Source organism: Hypanus sabinus, chromosome 6, assembly GCF_030144855.1.
Source record: "Hypanus sabinus isolate sHypSab1 chromosome 6, sHypSab1.hap1, whole genome shotgun sequence".
Classification (NCBI taxonomy): domain Eukaryota; kingdom Metazoa; phylum Chordata; class Chondrichthyes; order Myliobatiformes; family Dasyatidae; genus Hypanus; species Hypanus sabinus.
This window is the reverse complement of record NC_082711.1, coordinates 115,051,567-115,078,819: the sequence shown is the minus strand read 5'-3', so window position 1 is coordinate 115,078,819 and position 27,253 is coordinate 115,051,567. Positions and strand designations below refer to the sequence as shown.

General features: G+C 37.6%; 1 protein-coding gene across 5 annotated transcripts in view; it reads left to right on the top strand.

Moving 5' to 3' along the window:
• The window catches only part of LOC132395769 (AT-rich interactive domain-containing protein 2-like), a 334,560-nt gene that overhangs the window by 275,792 nt on the left and 31,515 nt on the right, over nt 1–27,253 (top strand). For all 5 annotated transcript variants that reach the window (XM_059972775.1, XM_059972773.1, XM_059972776.1 and 2 more), the window contains 5 exons: nt 1,183–1,392; nt 3,826–3,984; nt 12,459–12,528; nt 14,176–14,310; nt 16,017–16,216. In XM_059972775.1, coding sequence (XP_059828758.1) covers nt 1,183–1,392; nt 3,826–3,984; nt 12,459–12,528; nt 14,176–14,310; nt 16,017–16,216 — 774 coding nt within the window. The remainder of the gene's footprint in view (nt 1–1,182; nt 1,393–3,825; nt 3,985–12,458; nt 12,529–14,175; nt 14,311–16,016; nt 16,217–27,253) is intronic.

The following is a 27,253-nucleotide window of genomic DNA, read 5'->3' as shown; positions in this document are numbered from 1 at the left end:
GCTCTACTCTGCATAATAAAGTTAAATAAAGCATATTAAAACAAGTGCATTTTTGCTTTGGTATTATAAAACATCCCACATGGTTTACTGTATAAACTATATTGTAAATTGAAATATTTAATGGGCCTGTTAAGGTTAGTTATACAGCAAACACAAGGAAATCTGCAGATGCTGGAAATTCAAACAACACACACAAAATGCTGGTGGAACACAGCAGGCCAGGCAACATCTATAGGGAGAAGCGCTGTCGACGTTTCGGGCCGAGACCCTTCGTCAGGAGTCCTGCCTGGCCCGTTGTGTTCTACCAGCATTTTGTATGTGAGGTTAGTTATACAATCACCACAAAGTTCAGGTTGACCAGTTTTGCAAAGTTAGCATTTTAATATATTTATGTGGCACCCATGTATCATGGCTTAAACACTGATCACATCATGTGGTTGGGGAAATTATATGTCTATGGTTAGATACAACGTTTGGAGACTAGAAGAGAAGCTATAAGGTAGGATAGCTCCTTAACAAGTAATCTTTTTTTTATTCATCCTTTATGAGTGTTTCAAGGTTCATACCTTTAGCACACACCTAGTAAAGCACAGTGCAACTATTCCAGGCGTATCATGACTGTAAGCCTATTTAATATGGTGTTCAGAGTTTTGATAAGCAGGTGCTCTCAGGAGCTTACATCTACATTGTACTATGTTCAATGCCCCAGACGCATTATTAATCTCTACATTCATACACTATATCCCTGACTTTCATAAGTTACATTATTAATCCATAGGTAATGAGTACTTTGGCCCTAGTTTTTCTGTTTTCCTGTTTAAAAAAATATTTGATTGACTTAAGTTAACAGTCATAGTTGTTGAGATTTTGTCTGAATTTGAGAATACATAGGCAGATTTGAACACAAGTTTGCATAGCCAAAATATTTTTTTCTTTAGAATTGCTGATGATTAGTAAATCATTGCTGTATTTTCTTTTGTACTTAATTTGCGGCACTTATCAAATTATAGTTTGCCACCTGGGAGTGATTTGCCATTATTACAGCCGTTATTTAATTTTAACGGCGTGAATCATTGTTTTAACTGTCTTCTCTTACTTTTAATGCAAAGCGATCTACAAAGTACAAGTTAAACTATTTATTTAATACTAATATTTAATGCTGATTTTTTTTCTTGATTCCAGGTATGGAGATCTTGGCTAAACTTTGCAAAATTGAAGAGAATGTAGATATTATCTGTGAATGTGTGGAACAGGAATCCTATCGTGAGATTGTGAACCACTTATCCCTCCAAGATATATTACTGTTAATTGCTAGTTTGGAAGCTCTGTATATGTTATCAAGTCTGGGAGAGATGACCTGCACCAAAATCATCAAAGTGGAAAGAAGTATTGGTAAGTTATAATGAGGAAATGTGGTTAGTGCCTACTTTTCATTCACATGAAACATTGCTGAGATTTTAGTAGCTTTTGTGTAAGTACTCAATTGGAGAAAGACTATAGGTTCCCCATAAATTTATCACCATTCAGCTGTGGCTGCTTCAGAAAATGAATTTTTCATGCTTCTTTGTGCACTCTCCATTTTCTTCAGTAATTCTTTTTTGGAATTTAGGCTGTTTAAAAAATTATACTGGTTTTGCGAGTGCCTAATGTTGTGCTTAAATGTGCATAAATTTAAAAAGCAAGTTGAAGCACCAGAAAAATAAAGGCTGAATGTGAAGAGAACTATAGTGTACTAATAATAACATGGGAGCAGAGCATTCAAGCAGCTATAAACTTCAGTGTTTCCATGTATCCACTGAAATATATTTATCCAGGTGCCCTAGACAACTATTTAGGAAATTTCATTTTTGCTTAATTAGAATATGCATTGGTGACGATCATCAATTCTCTAAATACCATGTAAAATTTGTATTCTCAAAAGAATAGTGTTTGGTGAAACTGAATCTGAATATATCTCCTTCATATAGGGTTACAAGAGAAAATACTAGGTTTGTAATTGTTAGTGAAGATTATTTTATAAGCCATACTTCCTCAGAAGAAATTTCAAAACTATTATGGTCCCTTGCATTTAGAAGTACAAAGGACTACTTTATACTTTTTTAAAGTCCCTAACTTTATTCCCAAAGGCCTGGCATTAATACTTATAGCATGCCTCTATGCGTCGAGCCTCACATTCCCAAACTATGTAGCCTGTAGAAGTAGTTTATCCATGTTTATTCTATCAATTGTTTTTGATCATCTAAATTTCTGAAATTAACAGAATATGATTCCCTTGTGCTTCAATTTTTAGCTGTATAGGGCAACATCTTTCTTGAGGTGTGGTAATCAAAAATGCTCTCAGTGTAGTCTAACTTGGTTTGATTAACTGTAATATTGCTTCCACCACCTTGTATTCCTGTCCAGAGTCGGAATCCTGTTGTTCTGGCATACAGGTGTTGACCCTTCATTCTCTTTGAAACCTAACTCTTTAGCCTTTCACTGCTTGGAAATTTTTTTCTATATGTTTTGGGTAACTTGGATAGCCTCACTTTACTTGTATTGAAATATAACACTTTGATTTTGCCCCTGTGTTTAATCTAGTCATTTTAAGAAATTTATGATTACTCACAGTGCACTGTTTCTGATATCTCATGATTATTTTGAGTTTCATCACATCTTTATTTGAATTATTTCTAACTGTAAATTTCTAGCTGCATAGGCCATCTTGAGAATGTGCCCACCATTCCAATGTGGTCTATTGTTCTATTTTAGAATTTTAAAAACATTGCTGAATAATTAACCCCAAGTTCCATGAACTTCAAGATTCATATGGAGGACTATATCAAGTGTCTTAAGGAAATCATTGTCAATAATGTTCGTAAACATTTTCTTATCCATCTTATGAGATGGATAAAAAAAACATTAGGTTTGTTAATGTACCATTTAGGAAGCCTTGCTCACCTTGTCTAAATCAAATGGAAAATATTCAAGGTGTTCTGCTACTGTTGTCTGTTTTATAAACTTGAGTAATTTCTCCACTGTAGATGTTAGGTTAACTTGTTTTTAATTTTGTAATTCCCCTCTTTTTAACTTTCTGAAATAGCAGAAGATTTCTGAATGTAGAAAATGTTGAGATGTTTTAATAAGGGTGCCTCTAATGGTATCCAACTTTTTACAAGCTATGGGATGAAAGCCTTTTGGTCCAAGGAATTTGACTCCTGCCAAAAATTTCTCAAGTCCTGGATGACAATCTGAACAATCTTTAGGGAGCAATGTCTCAGAAAGGCAGCGTCCATTATTAAGGACCTCCAGCACCCAGGGCATGCCCTTTTCTCACTGTTACCATCAGGTGGGAGGTACAGAAGCCTGAAGGCACACACTCAGTGATTCAGGAACAGCTTCTTCCCCTCTGTCACCTGATTCCTAAATGGACGTTGAATCTTTGGACACTACCTCACTTTTAAAAAAAATATGCAGTATTTCTGTTTTTGCACTTTTAAAAATCTATTCAACGTACACAACTGATTTACTTGTTTTTTGATTATTAGTATTATTTTTATTTTATTGTTGTTGTTATTATTTCTCTACTAGATTATGTATTGCATTGAACTGCTGCTGCTAAGTTAACAAATTTCACGTCACATGCCGGTGATAATAAACCTGATTCTGATCACTTATCTACTGAACTTATTACAAAATTGCAGGAGACTTTCTAAAATTATTCTTCACTCATCAATTTGTTCTATATGTTTGACTCAATATTACATTTGTGCAGTATGGCCAGTGGTACTGTGATATGTACGTTCTTGTTTTGATTTAATACTTATTACTAAAAAAAAATTTCAGATCAGCTTGTATGCCTCGTGTCTGTGGATATACAGAACTTTCCTGCTGATGCATTAGCAGCAGTCAAGGTTGTTGAACAACAGAGCACTCGACCAGCATCTGAGACTAGTTGGTCAGTTACAACAGACAACGTTTCAAACCACAATGCCCCTGCAACAGGTATAGTTTTTATTTCCATTGTATCTTGTTAAAGTAGTATTTAATTGATGTGGGTGAAATGAAAAAGATGAAAGATAAGATTACCTTCTTACAATTACTTTGCCACAGTGTTTTAGAATGGTACATTTGATAGCTATCTGTATTTATCCTGTGGTTTACAGAAATTTTATCACACTTAGAATTATGATTAGTTTTGTTGAGATATCATCTGAACTCAACCTACACCATGGTGATGTAACTACATTTAGATCTGCACTCTTAACCCAAAAAGGAAAGAAATTGAATTGGGTTTTTGGTTCTGATCTCTTAAGTGATTTGTGCTGATCTGAAGGGATGCTATTGTACTTGTTTTTTTTTAAATCTTATAATTACAAAGCTTGCAAAGCTCATCTCAAAGCTTTTGTCACATTCACTCTTTTGCAGTACAGGGATCTATCTCCTTACAATTTCTTTATTCATTCCACTTTAACTACTGAATTCTATATTCTACTCCCTGAAAAATTCTTTTCCTTCACATGAGGAAACCATCTTCAGCTGTGATATCAGTCGTTAGGATTCTTGTTCATCCTTATTATCAGTGTTTCTGTTTGCAAGTTAATTCAGTTATCAATGGTGGTTCAGGATTAAGCTTTTCAACAACAATACAAAAAATGCTGGTAGAATTCAGCAAGTCAGGCAACATCTATGGACTGGTGTCAGCATTTGACACTTCAGGCTGAGACCCTTGATAAGGACTGGAAAATAGGTGAAACCAGGTGAGAGAGGAGATGGGTGGATGAATGTGGGAGCAGTATGAAGTAAGAAGCTGGGAGGTGATAGTTGGTAGAGGTGAGGGACTGAAGAAAGGGGAATCTAATAAGGGAGGAAATTTGACCATGGAATAAAGAAATGGAGGAGGAGCATCAGAGGAAGGAGATGGAAAGGTGAGGAGAAAAGAAGGGATGAGAGGGAAACTAAAATGAGGAATGTAAAAAGAGAAGGAGTGGGGGAGAAAATACCAAAGTTAGAGAAAGTGATGATCATGCCATCAGGTTGGAGGCTACCCAGGCGGAAAATGAGGTGTTGCTCCTCCAATCTGAGTAAGGCCTCATTGTTGCAGAGGAGGAGACCATGGACAGACATTCTGAACTGGATGGGAAGTCAGAATGATTTGGGTAGGCTCCGGGAGATCCAGCCTTTTGTGGTGGATGGAGTGAAGGCCGCCTTAATTTATCGGTTTGCTGTCCAGTTTTCTAAATACAATGTGAAATATGAGTACAGAGTTTTATTACTTGTAGTGTTAAATACAATGGAATCTGTTTAATTGGGACACATTGGGACTGGTACATTTTGGCCTAATTAAGTGGCTGTCCCAATTAGCTGGTTTCATGGAAATGGTTAAAAATCTATAATAAAAGACAAATGGAGCAACAAATTACATATTTAAAATACAGAACAATTTAGAAATATACCAATGCGAGGACAGTACTGGAAAACTATGTATTGTTACGAGCCCCGTAACTGGGTCACTTACCAGCAAAGATGGAGACGTCCGTTGAAGTCTGATGATACGATTTTTAACAGTATTTATTAGTAAAAATACACAAAAATAATATCAATGCAAATATACAGATAGTATATGTCATCAATACTAAATCTAAAAGTGCGGGTAGAATAATAATCAATAAAAAATAAGCTTTATCGTTGTCTAGGGGATAATGTATTGTCCGATGGAAACATAAAGTTCACTCAGTTCATGCAGGCTGCAGCCGTTGGGGATCGCTGTGTTGCAATTTGTTGGAGAGAGAGAGATTTAGGAGAAAAACTTGCCGGCTTTCCTTGATGATTTCAATCTGTCAGGAGTCTCGTTGTCGTGGCCGTTCACTTGTGGCCTCTCCTTCAGCTAAACCGTTCTTCCGTGGTGAGCTCACCACCCCAGGCAAGGGAGGACGCACATGAGCCCCCACCAGCTTTCGCTATCAAACGCTGTCATGGGATTTCTAGCATTTCACCTGGTGCATCTAAAGGGGTTGTTCCCCAGACCCCTCTTTTATCCTTACTCATGGGGTCTCAGATGTCAATCAGGTTGGGATGATGCAATCCCTCAACCAGACCACTCTGGTTGTCCCCTGAGGGTTTTCAATGAATAGTACAGTACTCAATACACAATTCAGTCTCCAAGAGACAATGGCCGTTATCAGTGGTTCCGTTCTGCTGAATTCTAAACCTTGTGTATTCTGCGTGTCTCCCTCTCATTTCCTGGGTCCCAGACCCGAATTAATAGCGATCTTTCAATTCTCAAAAAGGAGGGGGGCGACTTTGTACCCTTCAGCCCCTCAGAGTTGCATCACATTCATAACAGTATTAATCCCTAATAGTTGTCAACAGAGGAATTCATTGAGTATATACTGTTATGTTCTTTTGGTTGACTGTAAATGAATGTATGAGCACAGACACCTAGTTTAGATAATGGACTGCCTTCATACAATGCTTTTGACAATTGCATCCTCCAAGTTTTCATTTTGATTGTAACATTCAAGAAGATTGTCAATACCTTCAAATTCTTTGCAGTTTCTAACTTGCTAAAGTAGTGAAATTGTTTCATTTTCATCTTGCCCATTTCTGGCATCTTCAAGCCTGAATGCTTGAAACTGCAGTGAGCAACGTAGTTTTGAATTGTCTTAATGCTTATTTTTTGCCAACTACCAGTGAGAAAAGTCACTGCTTTTTGAATGCAAGCACATGCAGCTGGCGCTATTTAAAATTTCTTCACTGTAAGCACAGTGCATTGTCTAGCAGCCACAAAAGTGACCATGACGGATGCTGGTTAGAAACTGTTCAGCAATAGTCTCCCGCCCAATTCAAAGGGTGGGGGGGGAGGGAATCCTGTCTGTTTTCTCAATTAGTTTTTGTTTTTTAAGAGTTGGCCCAAATAAGTGTCTGCCCCTATTAACCTATGTTCTGACGTAAGCAGAATGGTTTCATTGTGGACAGGTTTGATATAATTAATGCTGTGTGGTTTTCAGTACTACAGTGTGACTGATATTGAGTGCTGTTCGGTTACTTTTATGATTCTATTATGCCTGTGCAAAGAAATTTACATACTTTGCATTCAATCACCTTATGGCATGAAATGTTCATTGTTCTTGTGAAAGCAAGGACATTTATCTTGTGTAACGTGAAAGGGTTAATTATTTGACCTGTTATGAAGGAGATACGATCCTTAGTTTTCAGTTTGGTTCTTCAATTTTACTTGAAAAGAGCGGTGCCTCAGAAAGGCTGTGCCCATTATTAAGGACCCCCATCACCCAGGACATGCCCTCTTCTCATTGTTACCGTTAGTGAAGAGGTACAGAAGCCTGAAGACACACACACACAGATTCAGGAGCAGCTTCTTCCCCTCTGCCCTCCAGTTCCCAAATGGACATTGAACCTATGAATACTACCTCATTTTTTGTATTATATTTTTTCTGTTTTTGCACTTTTTAATTTAGCTATTTAATATGTATATATATACTTACTATAATTGATTTACTTATTGCATTGTACTGCTGCTAAGTTAACAAGTTTTATGACGTATGTGGGGGATATTAAACCTGATTCTTAGTAAATGGTACCCTAGGAGAACTTCATTTCTATTGACAATATTGTATTTGAGATTAAAAATTGGCAAATAAATTGATAATCTTGTATTACTAAGCACATTTTATCTAAAGGTGCAATTTTAGAACTCCTTTTAAAAGAAATACTGCAGTAAATAAATACTTCTTTAAAAAAAAGTTAAATCCAAGGGTATGTATTGCTAGTTATGCACTTTTTCCCCCAAGTCTTTATAGATATTGTTTGCAATGCCATAGTGTAAAAAATTAATAATTGGATGTAAAAATAAATAAAAATAATATTTCTCATTATCAGCATCATGACGAGTGTTGCCAACATTTTTAGGGTTTTCAGTAGTTGGTATTTTCTCAGGTTCAGTATCAGTGCTGAGTCTCATCATTACATCTATTTCTGCCAGTTTGGAAAATTGAACTCTCACTAGGCAATGAATTTTGAAATTTACTATGTGCTGCTAGATGGATCGTTATAAAGGTTCCCATAATAAACATATCAATTCCTGACATGAGGGGTGACCTGAATCCACTCCAATGTGCCTACTGTCACAACAGGTCAATAGCAGATGTAATTTCCTAGGCTCTTCACTTTGCTCTGGAAAACCTGGGCAATGAAGATGCATACATCAGGATGCTTTTCATTGACCATAGATTCATAGAATAGAGTTTTTGAATGCTCCAGTACAAAAATAGGCCCTTCGGCCAACTAGTCTGTGCCAAACCATTAATCTGCCTAGTCCCATAGCCTGCGATACCTCTCTTATCTGTGTATCTATCCAATTTCTCTTAGATGTTTTAATTGATTCCACATCGACCACTTGCACTGGCAATTCGATCCACATTCTCATCATTCTCTTGAGTGAAGAAGTTCCCCCTCAAGTTCCCCTTGAACATTTCACCTTTCACCCTTAACCCATGACCTTTAGTTGTTGTCTCACCAAATCCCAGTGGAAGAAAGCCTGCTTGCATTTATCCTATCAGTATCCCTCATAATTTTGTATATTTCTATCAAACCTCCCTTCAACCTTCAATGTTCTAGGGAATAATGCCCTAATCTATTCAACCTTTCCCAATAATACAGGTCCTCAAGTCATTGCAACATCCTTGTAAATTTTCTCCGTACTCTTTAAATCTTACTTTCCTCTTTCCTGTAGGTAGTTGAGCAAATCTGCACACAATACTCCAAATTAGGCCTCGACAATGTCCTATACAATTTCAACATAACATCCCAACTCAGTACACTGATTTATGAAGGCCAATGTGTCAAAAGCTTTCTTTACAACCCTATCTACCTGTGATACCATTATTATGGATGTATTCCCAGATCCTTCTGTTCTACCCCACTCCTCAGTGTCCTGCCACTCGCCATTTAAGACCTACCCTGGTTGGTCTTCCCAAAGGGCAACAGCTCACATTTATCTGCATTAACTTCCATCTGCCATTTTTAGCCCATTTAGCAGCTGGTCCGGATCCCTCTGCAGGCCATGATGGTCTTCCTCACTGTCACATCTCTAGTCTTGGTGTCATCTGCAAATTTGCCAACTCATTTAACCACATTATCATCCAGGTCATTGATAAAGATGGCAAACAACAATGGACCTAGCACTGATCCCTGTGACACAGGCTTCCAGTCAGAGAGGCAGCCATCTACACCACTCTCCGGCTTCTCCCACAAAGCCAAAGTCTAATCCAATTTATACCTCATCTTGAATGCCAAGCGACTGAACCTTCTTGACCAACCTCCCACGTGGGACTTTGTCAAACGCCTTGCTAAAGTCCATGTAAACAACATCCACTGCCTTGCCTTCATCAACTTTCCTAGTAACTCTGTAATTAGTTAAAGACCCACCACGCACGAAGCCATTCTGACTAATCGATCAATGTCTATTCAAATACTCATATTTCCAGTCCCTTAGAATACCTTCCAAAAGCTTTCCCACTACTGACGTCAAGCTCACCAACCTATTATTTCCTGTCTTATTCTTGGAGCTTTGCTTAAACAACGGAACAACGTTAGCTATCCTCCAATCCTCCAGCACCTCACCCATGGTTAAGGATATTTTTAATATCTCGATTAGAGTTCCTGCAAGATATGCACTAACTTCCCACAAGGTCCAAGAAAATACTTTGTCAGGCCCTGGGGATTGATCCACCTTACTTTGCCTCTAGACAGCAAACACTTCCTCCTCTATAATCTGTATAGGGTCCATGATCTTGCTGCTGCATTGCCTCACAACTATAGACTTTCTGTCTGTCTCCTGAGTAAATACAGACGCAAAAAAAAATCCATTTAAGATCACCCCCATCTATTTTGGATCCACACATAAATTACCTTTCTGATCTTCCACATTAGCTTTGTATTCAGTACTATCATAACCTCAACTTATCACTGATCTCAACACCTGGGCCTTGGTAGCTACCTGTGAACTGGATCCTTGATACCTCAATGGCAGACCCCAGTTAGTTCAGATTGACAACAACATCTCTTCCACACTCTCCATCTGCACAGGTGCACCATAGTACTGTGTGTTTAGCCTCCTGCTCTACTCACTTTTATACTTAAGGTTTTGTAGCTAAGTCTGCTCCAATGCTACATGTAAATTTGTAGATGATACCACTGTTGTTGGTGGAATCAATGGTGGTACAAATTGGCACACGGAAGGAAAAATATCCTAACTGGTTTCATCACAGCCTGGTATGGAAACCCAAATGCCCAGAAATGAAAAAGGCTACAGAAGGTCCTGGACACAGCCCAGTCCATCACAGGCAAAGCACTCCCTACCACTGAGTACATTTTACATAGAGCACTGCCCAAGGAAGCAGCATCCATTATCAAAGACCCAAACCATCCAGGTCATTCTCTCTTTTTGTTACTACCATCGGGCAGGAAGTACAGAAGCTTTGGGTTCCGCACCACTAGGTTTAGGAATGATTATTACTCTACAATCATCAGGGTGCTGAACCGGTGTGGATAGTTTCCATTACCACTACTATGAACTCATTCTACAGTCCACTTTCATGAAGTCTTCACAACTCATTTTTATCAGTTTTTTTTATTTGCACAGCATGTCTTCTTTTACACATTGTCTTCTTTGCCAGTCTTTGTTTATGTATAATTTGTTTTGTAAATTCTATTTTTTCCCTGAAATACTTGCAAGAAAATGAATGTCAAGGTAATGTACCATGTACCAAGGTACCATGTATGTACTTTATTAACGCATCTTTGAACTTTGATTCCACAGGATTTAGTTGTTCGTATGGAACATCAGATAACTGTTTTCAAATTTGTTTGTTGTCATTCAGTTGTACACAGGTATAAAGTTAAATGAAACAAAATTCCACTGGGACAAATTACAGTACATATATCTCATACAGGATATATAATAATAGTAACACAATAGTACTAACAGATAATAAAGATATACTATAGATGTGCAAGTTGACATTAAGTGAATATACAACATACAGCTAAATATACAACAGTGTAATGCTACTGGCACGGTCATAAATAATGTGTACTGGGTTGTAGCAGGGTGTTCATAGCCGGGGGGGATGAAGCTGTTACACAGCCTAACAGTCCTTGTTCTTATACTGCAGTATCTTCTGCTCAACTGTAGGAAGTCAAAGAGATGGTGGGACAGATGGGAGGGTTCCTTGACAATGCTGAGGGCTCTGTGAAGAACACTTCTGGTACTGTCCTGGATTGAGGGGAGAGAGACCCCAATGATTCCCTCAGCAGTCATCACAATCCATTGCAGGTTCTTAAGGTTAGATGCCTTGTACTTCCCATACCAGACAGTGATACATTTAGTCAGGACCCTTCTGATGCTGCTCTAGCAGAATGTGGGGAGCCTCATTTGTCTCGATCTCCTCAGGAAATGGAGGCGCTGCTGTACTTCCTTGACTAAAGAGGTGGCCAGGTGAGATCACCCATGATGTGCACTCTCAAGAAATTTGATGCTCCAGACTCTCTCCATGGAGGAGCTGTTGACGTACAGTAAGGAATGGTCAGCCTGCAACAACTTGAAATCCAATCCTCTGTGTGTGCTGATTCATCATTGTTGCTGATGGACAACCAGTGTTGTGCTATCAGTAAACTTAATGATGGGTATAGAACAGAATCTATCAGTCATGTGTTAGCAGAGTAAACAGCAGGGGGCTGCCAGTGCTCAGCATGATGGAGCTAGAGATATTGCTGCCAGCACAGACTGTCTGGGGTCTCTGTTAAATCCAAGATCCAGTTACAGAGGGAGGCGTTGAGACCCAACAAGGACAGTTTAGCCACCAGCTTCTGAGGAATAATCATATTGAATGCTGAACAGATGTCAATGAATAACATTCCGATGTAGGAGACACAATTCTTTTGTGAATTCTGCAAATGGACTTTGTAGCTGGCACATGACTAGCTCCCTTAACCATAGCTCAATCATAACAGAATGTAACTTAAAATATTTTAGGAATGAGACAGCAATATAAACATTCCTTTTCTGATATAACTTTGCATTACACTCTAACCTTTGTGTATTGTTATGAAGTAACTATTTTAATTATGAGCATTAAATCAAATAATGTATGGTGAAAAAAAGTAATTCCAGTACTAAACATACTTGCTAGCACCGATCTTCGGGTAAAATATCTACAATTAATCTGATTACAGCCAATCAATGTCTTACTCTTACGAATGTATCTTTCTGTTACATAATTTGACAGATTTGATTGCTCCTTAACAGTAATGATTTTCAGAACTGGAAACCATAAATCGAAATAACTTATTTTGGTTAATTGAAAAGTTAGTAAGTTCACCCTCTGCTAGCTGATAGCACTTGATTATTCCAGCTAATGTAGAGCTAAATTTGGTGGTATGTCTTCTGATTCGTACAGCTACTAGACCTGTTGCAGTCCCTTCTGCTGGCCTCTTGGAATTAGACAGTGAGACTTTTACATGTCAGTGGTAAGTGAACAATGTTTTCCTAAAATCCTCTATTATATTCTCCTCTGGATTTTCTATGTGACTTTTGTAATGAAATTCTTACCGAAACCTTTGTTCAGTTTGGATAGATTATTCAATGTAGTTTCATAATGTTATTAAGTCTGTCCTCACTTATACCAAATATAATTCATGGCTGTATCATGACTTATAAAGCAGTCAAGATTGATCTTTTCTAAGTCAATTTTTCCTTATCTGTATTAATTCCTTGATGGTGTTTAATTTCATGCAATTACATGAGCCAACCTGTCAGAGCATGGTCCTGACTAAACCAGCACTTCTAGCAGAGCTGTAGTGTAGTATTACAGTAATGCAGAATTGTTTGTTCTGTTATTGGTTTATTATTGTCAGGTATCAAGATAGTGACAGCCTTTTGCATGCCATCCATATGTATGTCAGTAAGTAAATAGAGATGTTTATTTACCCATTGGTTGTAAAGCAAAATTGATATTGTCATTTGGTTAAGAAGATGAAGTTTGTGTTATTTTATCTTGACAGTTCAAGTTGTCTCTTTTCTTCATGTTCTATGAAATCATAAGGTAGTAGCACAAAAGAGGCCCATATGCCAATACTTTATTTTTGCTGGAGCAGTTTAAAAACTAAATCCACAACTCTGCATGGTTAAATACGCTAAATTATATCAACTGCTGCAAACATTTATGCAGTTATTCCCAGCACAAAATGTTTCTGTGTCAACTACTGAGTATAGTAAGCAACCTTTTGCCCCAGCAGCAGTCCAGTGGTGGCATCCGGGATTCCGTCCATTTCTGTATTCCCGCCGAGTATTTCGTTGCCACAGATTTAGTCCAATTTAATGTTCATTTGGAGAGCAGAATGGTTGGGAGAGCTGGCCAGCTAGGGCTTGCTTTTTCCTGGCACGAACTTCTGCTCGCTTGCCTTGCTTCCGCTTTCTGGCTCACTGCTTACGACATCCTCACCGGCATCAGGCGTCTCCGAGGAATGCAGGCCCGATTCCCTCAGCAAGCAGACATTGGAGAGGAGAATGGACAGGAGGGCCATTGTTGTCTTACTTTGCTGTAAATAATGATGAATCTGCAACTCTATTTAGCTGTTCCATTAATCTGATTACCTTATTTGGACCATAGTCAATCTTAAATAGAGGGAGTCCACTTGTGTTCATTGTGTTGGCTTTTCAAAGTCCAGTATCTTGTTAAGTTAAGTATCTTGTGTTCTGAAAAATAATTTAAAGTCACAATTAGCAAAATTTAGTTTGTCCAAACCTTTTGACTTGATTTTGTGGTCTGAGATCATACTGAACTTTTTTGTTTAGTTTGATTTTTATGCTGGTTTATGCAATTGTGAACTCTATATCTTTATTTTTTTTCCCCTTGGTAAATGTCATTACTGTGAAAATGTTTCAAATCAAGAATCCACATACAAGGATGGCATTTTAGTGAAATTAACAAGATAGAAGGCATAATATCATTTAGGAGAGCCCAACTGAGTATGCTGTACATTTGATGCAGTAAAAGAAAATGTGCAATCCCAAGCTATATTTGCATAGATTTTGATTCGTCTATCCCTATCCCCAATATCTCTCTTGGAGGATTAGAAGATAAATGTTGTAACAAATAATTTTGTTCTACTTAGGTTGAAAGCCAACTTTGAAGAAAGTGCAGATAGTTCGATCTATCGAGTCGACCTATATTCTGAATACCTTTCACTGTGTAGTAAACTTGGAAGTGGTGCCATTCTGACATCTACAGGATTCACTAAATGTCTACGGTATGTTGAATTCTAACTGGCAGTGCTCAAAGTACTTATCAAATAGATAGGGCTATAAAACTGGCATACTTAAAATGACTTAATGATGTTTACTGTTTGTATCACTACCCTTTTATATCCAAATCCTATTTTGTATGTTTATGTTACCTTGAACACTATTTTTGAATCATTGATTGAAGCTTTTTTTTTGCTGTGATTTATTCTGTCGACCTTTTATAATGGAGTCCTTATTTTAAAATTTAGATTTATCTGTTTTGTGATTAAAGAGAATAATTAGGGAGATGAGATTTTGGGAGATGTCTCTGTTGCATGCAGTTTTCAATGATCCTATTGTGTTCCTATTTACTATGAATGCCAACACGAAAGTGAATCTCGGTATATGGTGACATATATGTGTTTTGATGATAAATTTACTGTGAACTTTGAACTTTATTTCTTCACTCATTATTATTAAGGACTTCATGCACTTCCTCAATAGAAATGAAGTTATACCAAATGTATCAAATAATGATTTAAAAGATCAGATTAATTGAAAATTATTTTTAATCACTCAGTGCCTCAGTGATTGTTACAAGCCTGGAGGTCCAGTAAGAGTTTGCTTCAGGCCAGAGATTGCACAGCATCTTAATTTAATGCAAGTTCAGATTAAAAAAAGATGCATCTGAATAAAAGAGCAACAATTTATTATTGAATCATGTGAATTTCCATTTGCTTTTCACATTTGTATTTTTGATGTTGAATCTTATGCAGTATTCATCAAATCTTAAAACTGCAAGACAAGTAGTAAAGGGAGGAAGGAGGTAATTTGAAACTAAATCTGTGTTATGAGATTCGGGCAAGTGGAGTTTGGATCAATGGAAGAGGTTGTGGAAAAGTAATCAATAGCTTTTTGCTTCCCGTTACAAAGAGAAAAATATGCAAATAAGTATAGGGATTATTACCTGGAGTACAGGAAATTCAGGTGTGTTAGGATAGAAAAGATTGATATGATAAATTGTAGTTGAAAATAGAAGTCTTGAAGATAAAGAAGTCAGTTAGTCTAGATTGGAAGCATCTAGGTACTGAAGAGATTCTTTGTATGTGGAGGATTCAACATGTTACACTAACTTTTTAGTTCTAAAGGGGATAGTGGGGTACAAAGCTTCTCAACCACTGGTATAGGTAATTACTAAAATTATACAAGGACATCGGGATTTTAGTTACTCAACATGAGAGACCCTGATTAATTTCAGGATAGTGAAAAGCAGAGAAAATGATAGATTTCACCATTGTGACTGATTACTAGATGACACTGATTTAAGTTAACTGACAAAATTAACTTGGATGTGACATGAGAAACTAATATTTATTCTGAAAATTGTTGTTATCTTGCATGTGCTATTTATAAGGTTGTTGGAAGCACATTCAATAATATTCTGCAGGGAGGTGGGTAAGTACTTCAAGGATGAGACATCAACAGGGCAATTACTCTGGAAAAGCTAGGAAGTAATAAATTGAAGAGCTCCTCCAAAGATCTGGCGTGGACGCAGTCTGTGCCTTGACATTCTAAAATTCACCGTCTCTACTAACTCATTGTGTAGTTTACTTAGTGACTTGCAAGTGTATAACCTGCTAACTAAGAAACATGAGAAAACCATTCTTAAGGGGTTATAATCTTTCAAAAATCTTTACCGATTGGGGTAACAATTATATAATCTCTGATTTAGGTTGACCTTTCCAAATCACACAATAAAGAAGATAGAAGATGCTGGTGCTAATGGTCAGTCACAGTTTCACGTGGTTGGGATCAAACGTAGAGCAGTACCTCTCCCTATAGGAGCATTTCATCAAGAGCAGCACATGGCAAACCATTCCTCAGTCACAATGAAAACTGGCTCTACTTCCAGTACAACACCAAGTTCTATTGGTAAGAGAATAGTGAATGACATTTATATTTAGAGTTTAATTGCGTAAGCTGTACTTTCAGAGCAAAATAATGTTAATACAGAGAAGTAATCATCCAATATTTCAAGTTGTGATGACAATTTTTTCCTCCAAGAATCAAAGAATGCTTACAATGGTCCAGGATGTTCTGTACACATTACATAAATAATTACTTTGATAGAATTTTCACCTGATGGAGACCATAAAGGTAGATGGGGTCATAAAAAGGGCTTTTGGCCCATCAGGTTAATGGGGTCATAAAGAGAACTTTAGCATATTGGCCTTCAAAAATCAAATTATTGAGCACAGGAGTTGGAATGTTATGTTGAAGTTCTGTAAGACATAGGTAAGGCCATAGATGGAGTATTGTGTGCAACTTGGTCATCTACCTACGAGAAAAAATATCTATAAGACAACTGTGAAAATTTATGAGGATGTTGCCAGGGCTTCAGGGCCTGAGTTATAGAGACCTGAGTTATTGAATATGTTAAGTCTGTGTTCCCTGGGTTGTAGAAGAATGAGGGTAGATGTGATGAAGGTAAATAATATTACGAGGGGCAGAGATAGGGTAAATGCAAGCAGGCTTTTTCTGCTGAGGTTGGTTGAGACTAGAACTAGAGGTCATGGGTTAAGGGTAAAAGGTGAAATATTTAAGGGGAATCTGAGGGAGAGCAACTTCACTTAGTGGGTCATGCAAGTGTAGAACAAGCATCCTGGAAGTGATGAATGTGGTTTAATTGCAACATTTACAAGAAACTTGGATAAGTACATGGATGGAAAGGATATGGAAGGCTGTGGTACAGGTGCAGGTCGATGGGACTAGGCAGATTAACAGTTTGGCGTGGACTAGATGAGCAAGTGGGTCTGTTTCTGTACTGTAGTACTCTGACTTCACAAAAACTAAGAAATTTTCAATTCAATTTTACATTGACCTTTAAGACAAATATGCCTGGTTTACACTTAACTCCTTGTGCACCTCTTCCCATGCAAAGTGCAAGATTTTCATCCAGATTACATCTCATGGTACTTGTGTGAAATGTGTTTTAGCCATTCATAACCAGATACAGGTACATTCAATCGTGTACATTAAGATATAAATACTAAAGTTTATTAATAGCCTTCAGATTACTTCAAAGCAACAGCAAGTCAAAAGTGGTTTCTTATTTAATATCCAAAGAATTATAATTGATGTTTCTGACAGTATGCTTAAATTAATTTTTTAAGATAATTTTTACTCTGGAGATTTGATAATAGTCTGGACGTTTGGTAATCTCATGGTTAATTTTTAGTATGTATGTACCTTTAAAAATATAATATTTGTGTTATACGCAAAGTAATTTGGCATTATTTTAATCTTACTAAATTTTCAGCAGTTTTCTTTCATAAATATTCATTTGGGTTATATATTTATGTTTGATTATTTTGTTACAAAATCATCCCTCACTTAATTCATGAAAACTTTCACAGATTTACAATTTCTTTTGGAAGAAGTTTTGGTATCTTCAAGGAAATGTTCCCGAATCTAAGGCATCTTGACTACTTTTTCTTGATGCTGCTTGAGTTCTTCAAGCATTTCTGTTTAGTGTCTCGCATTCTGGAGTTCACGTGGAAATTCAAAGCTTACAATTTAAAGTATAATTAGTTATACATTTGATTTGTATATTTGTAGTTATATAATTTCTAATAACAATTCCATTTTTAATGGATTTCGAAACTATTTGCAAGGTAAAAGATGGAGACACAAAGCAGGAGACTTCACCCAGTCGGTATAATATGAATCATTGGAAAACTGTTGAAACTCGTTGTTTAGAAGCAGTGCAATTGGAAATTCATAACCATTAGGGATGGTCAATATGATATTTGAGCTCCCTATACATACAACAAGCAGACTGGATGGAAGGGAACATGTAAATTTCCAAATGTGCTGCATAAAAGTTACTGTCTATAGTTTTGTTAGGGGCTGGGGAGTGTAACATATTAGCATGGACAACAGATTGGCTAGCTACAGAGATCTGAAGATCTCAACCATGATCTTGTTAAATGGTGGAGTACATTTCATGGGCTGGACTGCTCTTTGGTCTAATATGTAATGTTAATACTGTGACTGCTGGCAACCTGAGAGGCTCTCCAAGAGCTACAACAGGCTGGGGAAGTCGTAAAAATGTGCAGAAACATGTTTTTGTGGCATGTCAGGCTAGTCTCACAGGCCAGGTGTGTGGAGTTATGTTGTACATCACATATCTATGAAATCATTATACTGAGCAACTAGCAATCCTTTAGATGTAGATGAAATACCCAGATTAATTGGAGAAGTACTTTGTACTTATTAGTTGGTTTTTCATTGCCCTTTTTTTGTCAAATCTATCCAGCCATTTCCTGTAGACTCTCAGAATGCATACTTTTTGGGTTCAGGGGATGTTCCTGACTTGCTTTAGACTCTTACTTTTTTTCCTGCTTTGTTGTCTCTGGAATTAAAGGAAGATGTATCATATTGTATAATGCTTCAACCTTATTCCTCCATAACATTTTTACCTTTTTTGACTCCCGGACTACATCCCCAGTGTCCCCTCTTCCTTTCGAGCCATTACATAAAAACTATAAAGAATTTATGATGCACTATGGGAAGAAAAATAAGAACTGCAAATCCAAAACTACAAATAAAAATATTTAGTTACAGTAAAAATAATTTTCAGCAACAATTTTAGAGTACCTAAGTAGTCCAACTATTCACTACTTCATTGCTTTGCACCTTTCAGTGAGATGCATAGACTTGGTGTAGTAATATTAGCTTCCCAATATCAGGCTGACTATCACTCAGAGGGAGTTTCAGATCCCTACATTCAGTAATTTTGCAGTCAGTTTTGTTGCTTTGAAAGAAGTTGTGCGACTGCACTGAAACCACAAAATGTGATGTTGGAAAGGCAATAAATAAATCTTGACCTTTATCTACAATACAGGATAGTGTTCAGAGGTTTCTTTCTGCAACTAAAAGTCTTGATATGATTTTTTGAACCTTGGCTTCAATAGTCCCACTGTGGCATCCTGTCATAGGTGGTGCCCCTTTGTTGCACAGGTAAGAATGTTGGTGAGCAGAATGGCAATTTCTGAAAAATTGCTCAACATCCTAAAGTATTGACTCCCCCTTCATATCTGTTTCAAGTTCCCTTGAAAATAACAATTCTTAAAGCATGCTTAAGTGAACATAACCAAGAAGCAAAGATTGGTTGCCTGGCAAAGCTGATTCATTCAACTGCAGAGCAAATTCTGTTATCCAAAGTACGTTACAGAATGTGTCTTCCAAATTCTTAGACATTTCATCTATTCATCTTTGAACAGAGTTGTCATTGAATGGAATCACTTTAATTATTTGGTCTGGTGACTTCTGCAAAACCCTACTCAGAACTTCCCTTACCACTGGCAGAATCAGTTCTTATCCAATTGTATGGGGCTTTCCAGATACAGCAATGAACAATGAAAAGTTGTATGAAGCACACAAACCATCACTGTTTTGTTGTGAAGTGCTGACAAACGTGTTTTGAAGTATTATCCATTTCTGGAAAGTTTTCACGAAATGGTTGAAAATAAACCAAGTTCTTGTTTGCTTTATCCTGGTGTGCTCTCTTCAAATGTTCAAAGAGCCTGGATGGTTTCATTGCCTCACTTGGAAACACCTTTTCACAAAACAGAAACATCGGCTTGGCGCTGGTATAAATCCATAATTCAGATACCCTGCACTATACTGTTTACACTTCTTTCTCGTTTGGCCTGCTTCTGCCTTTTTCGTTAAGTATTAATTACCACGGTCAATCATATATTGTTTAAGTCCAACGTGAAGCACTGCGATCAATAAACTGGAAAGTTATGACATCATCATAGCTCGGGCAAATCCTGAATCACTGCCTGAAGTTGCATAAATGGGGCAGTGATATTTAGGTTGGGCCATGAAATACGGTCAAGTCCATTTGAAACAGCAGATTTCCATACCCTAATTTACAGGAATTGTGTAACTGTGATTAGGAAATGGGAATTGTACTAACTAATAGTGTACTACAGCAGTGAACAGCAATAATGTGCAGGCCGGGCCTGGAAATGACACAAAATCTTCAGACCAGATTTCTCATGATATGCCAAGGACAGAAGTTTCAGATTGCTTTTCAGCAACCATAATGCACTTCAACCAAAGTCTAAGAGAACAGTGGGTTAGCAGGGGGTGAGGTGATCATGCGATCATTGTAAGCTATTATGAGGCACTGAGGAGCAAACGCTTATAATAAGTATTTTCTTAAATTAAGCCTGTAATCCCTGAGCTGCTCCTTTGCTACAAAGCACCCCCTCTATCTCCCCTTTATTTCTTTTGCCCCCTTGGAAACTCCCACCGGGCTCGATGGGGGGGCGCGGGCACAGATATCACACACTTTGGGACTATGGCTTTAAAGGAACCACATTTATTTTTTGCTACTCAAATGAATCAGCAGATGCTGGAAATAATTAAATAAAAACACAAAATGCTGGCAGAACTCAGCAGGTCAGACAGCATCTATGGGAGGAGGTAGTGAGAACGTTTCGGGCTGATGAAGGGTTTCGACCCAAAACGTCGTCACTACCTCCTCCCATAGATGCTGTCTGGCCTGCTGAGTTCTGCCAGCATTTTGTATTTTTTTGCTACTATTGGTTTTACATTGTTGCAGAAGTTATTACAATCTGTTCTGTCTATCTTGCAAATTTATTCATACAGATCATCGTTTCCCTCGGTCCTCAATTTTTGTCATTCCTTGCCTCATTCATATTCATAGACTTACTGCTTTTTGTAGCAATGTTATAATCCATCTAATACAGTCATAATATCTTTTGTTGTTCGCAGATGGATTACTTGTTTTTATTTCTCAGAGGAATGTGTATTTGTTCAGAATATTGAAATATTTCTCAAAGCACCTGCTATTATTTATCTACTGAAACTTTTAATCTAATTCAGTATCTACCCCTGTATCATTGGCTTTTTATTTCATTTCTTTAATTTCTGACTGAGCTGTAACTCTCTCCAGCTGCATACTGAATTCTCTCATATTGTGATATTTCCTCAGAGACTTTCTCAGGAGGTTACTATTCACTTTATCTCATTGCAGAATATAAGGCTTGCTTCAGCCTGTTCCTGGAATTATTCAATTACATATTGTTCCAGAGAACTTTTCCAAATGAGTTCTTTGAAATCCTCCTCCAAAATGCATTTAAAGTCTCAGATGACATGACAGCTAAAAATCCAAGATGATTGCTATTATTTTTCCTACATCATTTTCCTATTTCTTGACTAATTTTTTGTCAGAATCTGGTTTATCATCACTGGCATGTGTCAGGAAATTTAACTTAGCAGCAACAGTTTAATGTAATACATAATATAGAAGAAAGAAGAAGAAATAAGTAAGTAAATTTACAGTATACTATATTGAATAGATTAAAATTGTGCAAAAAAGCAGAAATAATTGTATACTGAAAAAGTGAGGTAGTGTTCATGGGTTCAATGTCCATTTAGGAATTTATATTGCAGAAGGGAAGAAGCTGTTCTTGAATGTGTGTGCCTTCAGGCTTCTGTACCTCCTACCTGATGGTAACAGTGAAAAAAGGGAATGCCCTGGGTGCTGGAGGCCCTTAATAGTGGGTGCTTCCTTTCTGAGACACTGCTCCCTGAAGATGTCCTGGGTACTTTGTAGACTAGTACCCAAGATGGAACCAACTAAATTTGCAACTCGCTGTAGCTTCTTTCGGTCTTGTACCAGACAGTGATGCAGCCTGTCAGAATGTTCTCCACAGTACATCTGTAGAAGTTTTTGAGTGTATTTGCTGACATGCCAAATCTCTTCAAACTCCTAATGAAATGTAGCTGCTGTCTTTTCTTCTTTTTAACTACATCTATATGTTGTGACTAGGTTAGGTCCTCAGAGATCTTGACACCCAAGAACTTGAACTGCTGATTCTCTCCACCTCTGAACTCTCTGTGAGGATTGGTGTGTGTTCCTTCATCTTACCCTTCCTGAAGTCCACAATCAGCTCTTTCGTGTTACTGATGTTGAGTCTAGTATATTGCTGTCATTAAAGGCCAGTATGCAAACCAGTAAACCAAAGATGTTATTTTTAGTGGAAGTCAGTAAAACTGCAGTATCTGATATCTGAGATAAAAGCAGAAAATGTTAGGAATACCCTGGTGAGCAGGCAAGATAGCATCTGTAAAAAGAGAACAGGATTAGCCTTTCAGTCAAAGACTATTGGAATTGGGAAAGGAAAAACTTGATATGAGTTGAGAGAATGGAAATGAGTTGAGATGGAAAGGAGAAAGATTGAATGTGATTGAAGTGATTTGAGTGCGGCCAGGTTATCATCGGATTACGTAGTGGTTGATAGGTTCATCATGATAATACAGTCATCAGAGTGAAAAATGTGAAATACAGGCCCATGAGACATGGCCAGCAGATGGACAGTGTTACCGGATGGAGAAAAACCAAGCCAGTGTCAGAAATGGATGGCACTATCAGAACTGGCCAGATCTGATACAGAGAAGGCAAATTTACCAGAATTTGTGGAGCTTAATATTGAGTCCAGAAGGCTACAAAGAGCCCACAGGCAGATTGGGGAGGGGAGCACGTCCTCAAACATGAGTTGTACCTCATTGTTACAGTGTTGGAGGCTACAAGCAGTTCAGCGTGAGTGGAATAGAGAACTAAATGTCAGGCAATAAGAAACACGGGGGGGGGGGGGGGGTCACTTCTTCAGACTGAATGTAGGTACTCTGCAAAGAGAATACCCAATTTGTTTTTGGTAAAAGACTCCATATTGTGAACTCTAAATTTGTACACTAGATTGAATTTTTTTTGTCCCTGTCTTTTATCTCGCCCCTCCTACCTCCCAATCTAATTCTATACTCTCTTTTTCTAAGCAAGGATCATTCTTGCTACTTACCCTTGTGTTTACCTCCACTCCTTTAGCATCAAGAACTAGAAATGTAGAAATATGGAAAACCTATGCACAATATAGACCCTTTGGCCCACAATGCTGTGCTGAGCATGTACTTACTTTAGAAATTACCTAACGTTACTCATAACCCTCTATTTTTTCTAAGCTCCAAAGACTCTAGTATATTTAACTCATGATCTTTCTCACTGTGAGATCATGTTATAAATTTTAGTTACTTATCTAGTGTCTGTCAAATGTTTCATGAATTCAGAAACATCTGTAAGTTTAACTTTTTATATTTTGCTAATTTGCTTTTACTGTTAAGCTCTCTGCTTATCATTCGGAAATTGTAATCTTACTCTTTAACTTCATGCTTTCACTTTAAGTCCAACCTTTTTCTCCCTTGAATACTGCTTTTTCTCTATGCTTTTGCCTGTATTTTCTGATTCCCTGGAATATGGGTCCAGGCTGATTTAAGTTGATTGGATGTTGCTGTCCTGTGAATCAAAACTCCTTCTGTTCACAAGTCTCTGAGCCACTCTAACCCTTACCAATTTGTACAAGTAAAACATCTGAGATGATTATTCTTTACCTGGAGAATTACAGTCGCTAATTTCCTCCCCCCCCCCCCATTTCAAGTTTATTCAACTGAACACTTTAAAATTCAGAGATTTTGTAGATTTTAAAATAATACAAATTATGTATAAAGTAAAAAATGGACAGTTACCACAAAGTATCCAAAGATTGTTTAAAATGAGAAAAAAATCAACAAGACTTGAGAGGAGCATGTATATTTCAAAAACAAATGTAAAAAGAATCATTGTACAAAGTCAGATGGGTGAATCTATGGAACAGTTGTAGTGAGAATTTAAAAACATTTTTTAAGTTTAAAAAATTATTTTAAAATAATTCAATGAACAAATATAAAATACATGATTTAAAATTAATGGGGGTAATGTAAATAAATGATACTTGGAATTGGATTTTGTGTGAAAAGATTATGAAATTTTTTGTTTTGATGTGATGATTGACACAAGTATGTTTTTGTATAAGAGGGATAGGTGTAATAAGCTGTAGTTTCAGCCTACACCCTTTCAGTTTCTTTTGAAGATTTTTATTATTTAATTTTGTCTTATGAAATCATCGTTGAAAATGATGCTTTTTGTTATGTTTGTACTGACCGAAATAAAATTTCATTCATTCATTCAAATTCTCTATTAACAATTAGTGCATTGCAAAATAGAACTAAACTACTCAATCAATCGGAAATATTAATACTGTTTCTCTCTCCTCAGATACTATATAATCTGCTTCATTAGATCTTCATCTGCTTCATCTAGTCTTCATTAGACTGGTACTTCCAATCATACTTGTAGAAAGCCATTTCTATCCATCTGACTCCCAATTCTCTTTCCATTTCACTCTCATTCCTGCCACTGGAATGGTCGCCATGCCAATTTGACTATCCTTCCAATAGTCTTTTCTCACATTCTTGGAAACACCAGATGCCTATTACATATTGAGCTAAGAATGAAGGCCAGGGCTGCTTTATTACTACATTCTGGTACTTGTACTTTGCTAGTCTGCATTTACGTTCTTTTGTGACTCACTGCTGAGCAAATGCAGTATCTCTTTATACCTTAAAGATCATTCGACATAGGAGCAAAATTAGGCCATTTGGACCATCGATTCTGCTCTGCCATTCCATGCTGGTTGATTATTATTTCTCACAACCCCATTTTCTTGCCTTCTTCCTGCATCCTTTTACGCCCAAGAGTCTATGAACATTGGCTTTAAATATACCCAATGATTTGGCATCTGCAGCTGCCTTTGACAGTGAATTCAACAGATTCATGACTTACACAGGGAAATCTGCAGATGCTGGAAATTCAAGCAAGACACACAAAATGCTGGTGGAACACAACAGGCCAGGCAGCATCTATAAGGAGAAGCACTGTCGACGTTTCGGGCGGAGACCCTTCGTCAGGCCCGAAACATTGACAGTGCTTCTCCTTAAAGATGCTGCCTGGCCTGCTGTGTTCCACCAGCATTTTGTGTGAGATTCATGACTTTCTGGCTAAAGAAGTTACACCTCAGTGTTATTGTAAAGGGACATCCTTCTATTCTGGTCCTGGACTCCCTCACAATAGAAAACATCCTCTCCACATCACTACCTAGACCTTTCAGTAGGTTTTGAGTTTTCCCCTCATTTTTAAATTCCAGCAAGTTTAGTCCCAGAGCCATCAAATGTTCCTCATACATTAGTTCTTTCATTCGCAGGATAATTCTCATGAACCTCTGGATCCTCTCCAGTGCCAGTGTGTCCTTTCTTAGATAAGGGACCTAAAACTGCTCACAGTGCTCCAAGTGCATATGACCAATGCCTTTATAAAGCCAGAGGATCACATCCTTGTTTTTTTTTAAAAATTATAGTCCTCTTGAACTTAATGCTGGCACTCATTTGCTTTCTTTACCACCAGCTCAGCCTGCAAGTTAACCATATACTTCCCTACACTGTATTCCATCTTCCACTTCTTTACCCATTCACCTAATCCAAGTTCTTCTGCAGACCCTCTGCTTCTTCAATACTGCCTGTCCCTTCACCATCTTTGTATCATCCACAAAGCTGGCCACAGAGCCATTAATTCCGTCCTCAAAATCATTGACATATAATGTTGTAAAGAAGCGGTCACACCACTAAAAGGCCCTCTTTATTCCCACTTTACTTCCTGTCAGTCAGCCAATCTTCAAACCATGCTGGTTTCTTTCCTGTAATACCTTGGACTTCTATCTTGTTTAGCAGTGTGTGGCCTTTTGTAACTCAAAGTAAACAACATTCACTGAATCTTCTTTATCTATCTTTCCTGCTATTTCCTCAAAGAATTCCAACAGATTTGTTAGGTAAGATTTCCCCTAAAAGTAACTATGCTGACTTGGCCTATTTATCATGTACCCCAGTACCTTGAAATCTTATCGTTAATAATGGACTCCAACATCTTTCCAATGACTTAAGTCAGGCAAACTGGCCTTTAATTTCCTGTTAACACACGCAAAATGCTGGAGGAACTCAGCAGGCCAGGCAGCGTCGATGGAAAAAACTACAGTCAACATTTCGGGCCAAAACCCTTCGGCAGACTAGAGCAAAAAAGCTGAGGGAGTAGATTAAAAAAGGTGGGGGGAGTGGAGAGAGAAACATGGGGTGATGGGTCAAACCTGGAAGGAAAGGGGTGAAGTAAAGAGCTGGGAAATCGATTGGTGAAAGAGACAGGAGGCCATGGAAGAAAGATAAAGAGGGGAGGAGAACCAGACGGAGGCAATGGGCAGGCAAGGAGATAAGGTGAAAGAGGGAAAAGGGGATGGTAAATGATGAGGGGGAGCATTACCGGAAGTTTGAGAAATCGATGTCAGGTTAGAGTGTACCCAAACAGATGCCTCCCTGCCGGTTTCCGTTACGGGGAGCCTCTAACCTGATGGCATGAACATCGATTTTCTTTCTTCCATGGCCTTCTGTCTCTTTCACCAATCAATTTCCCAGCTCTTTACTTCATCTTGTGTGTGTTGCTCAGATTTTCCCTTGTTTATAATTTCCTGTCTTTTGCCTCCCTCCTTAAAAGAATGGAATGACATTTGTGACTTTACAGTCCTCCGTAACTATTCCAGAATCCTGTTATTCTTGAAAGATCACCACTAATGCCTCCATAATTTCTTCAGCTTCCCAAGCACAGTAATAGGAACTACACTCACTTCTGTCACCCTGATACTTTTAAGTGTTTGGCATTCTGTTAGTGTCTTCCACAGTGAAGACTGATACAAAATACTTACTGAGTTTGTCTGCCATTTCCTTGACCCTGTTGCAACCTCTCCAGCATCATTTTCCAGTGGTCTGATAATCCTCTCCCATCTCTCTTTTGCTGTTTATACATCTGATAAAACTTCTGGCATTTTATATTACTGGTTAGCTAACCTTCATGTTACATTTTTCTCTCATTATTGCTTTTTTTTACTTGCTTTCTGTTGGTTTTTTTTAAATCTTCCCACTATTTTTTGCTATATTGTATACCTTCTCTTTTGCTCTTAT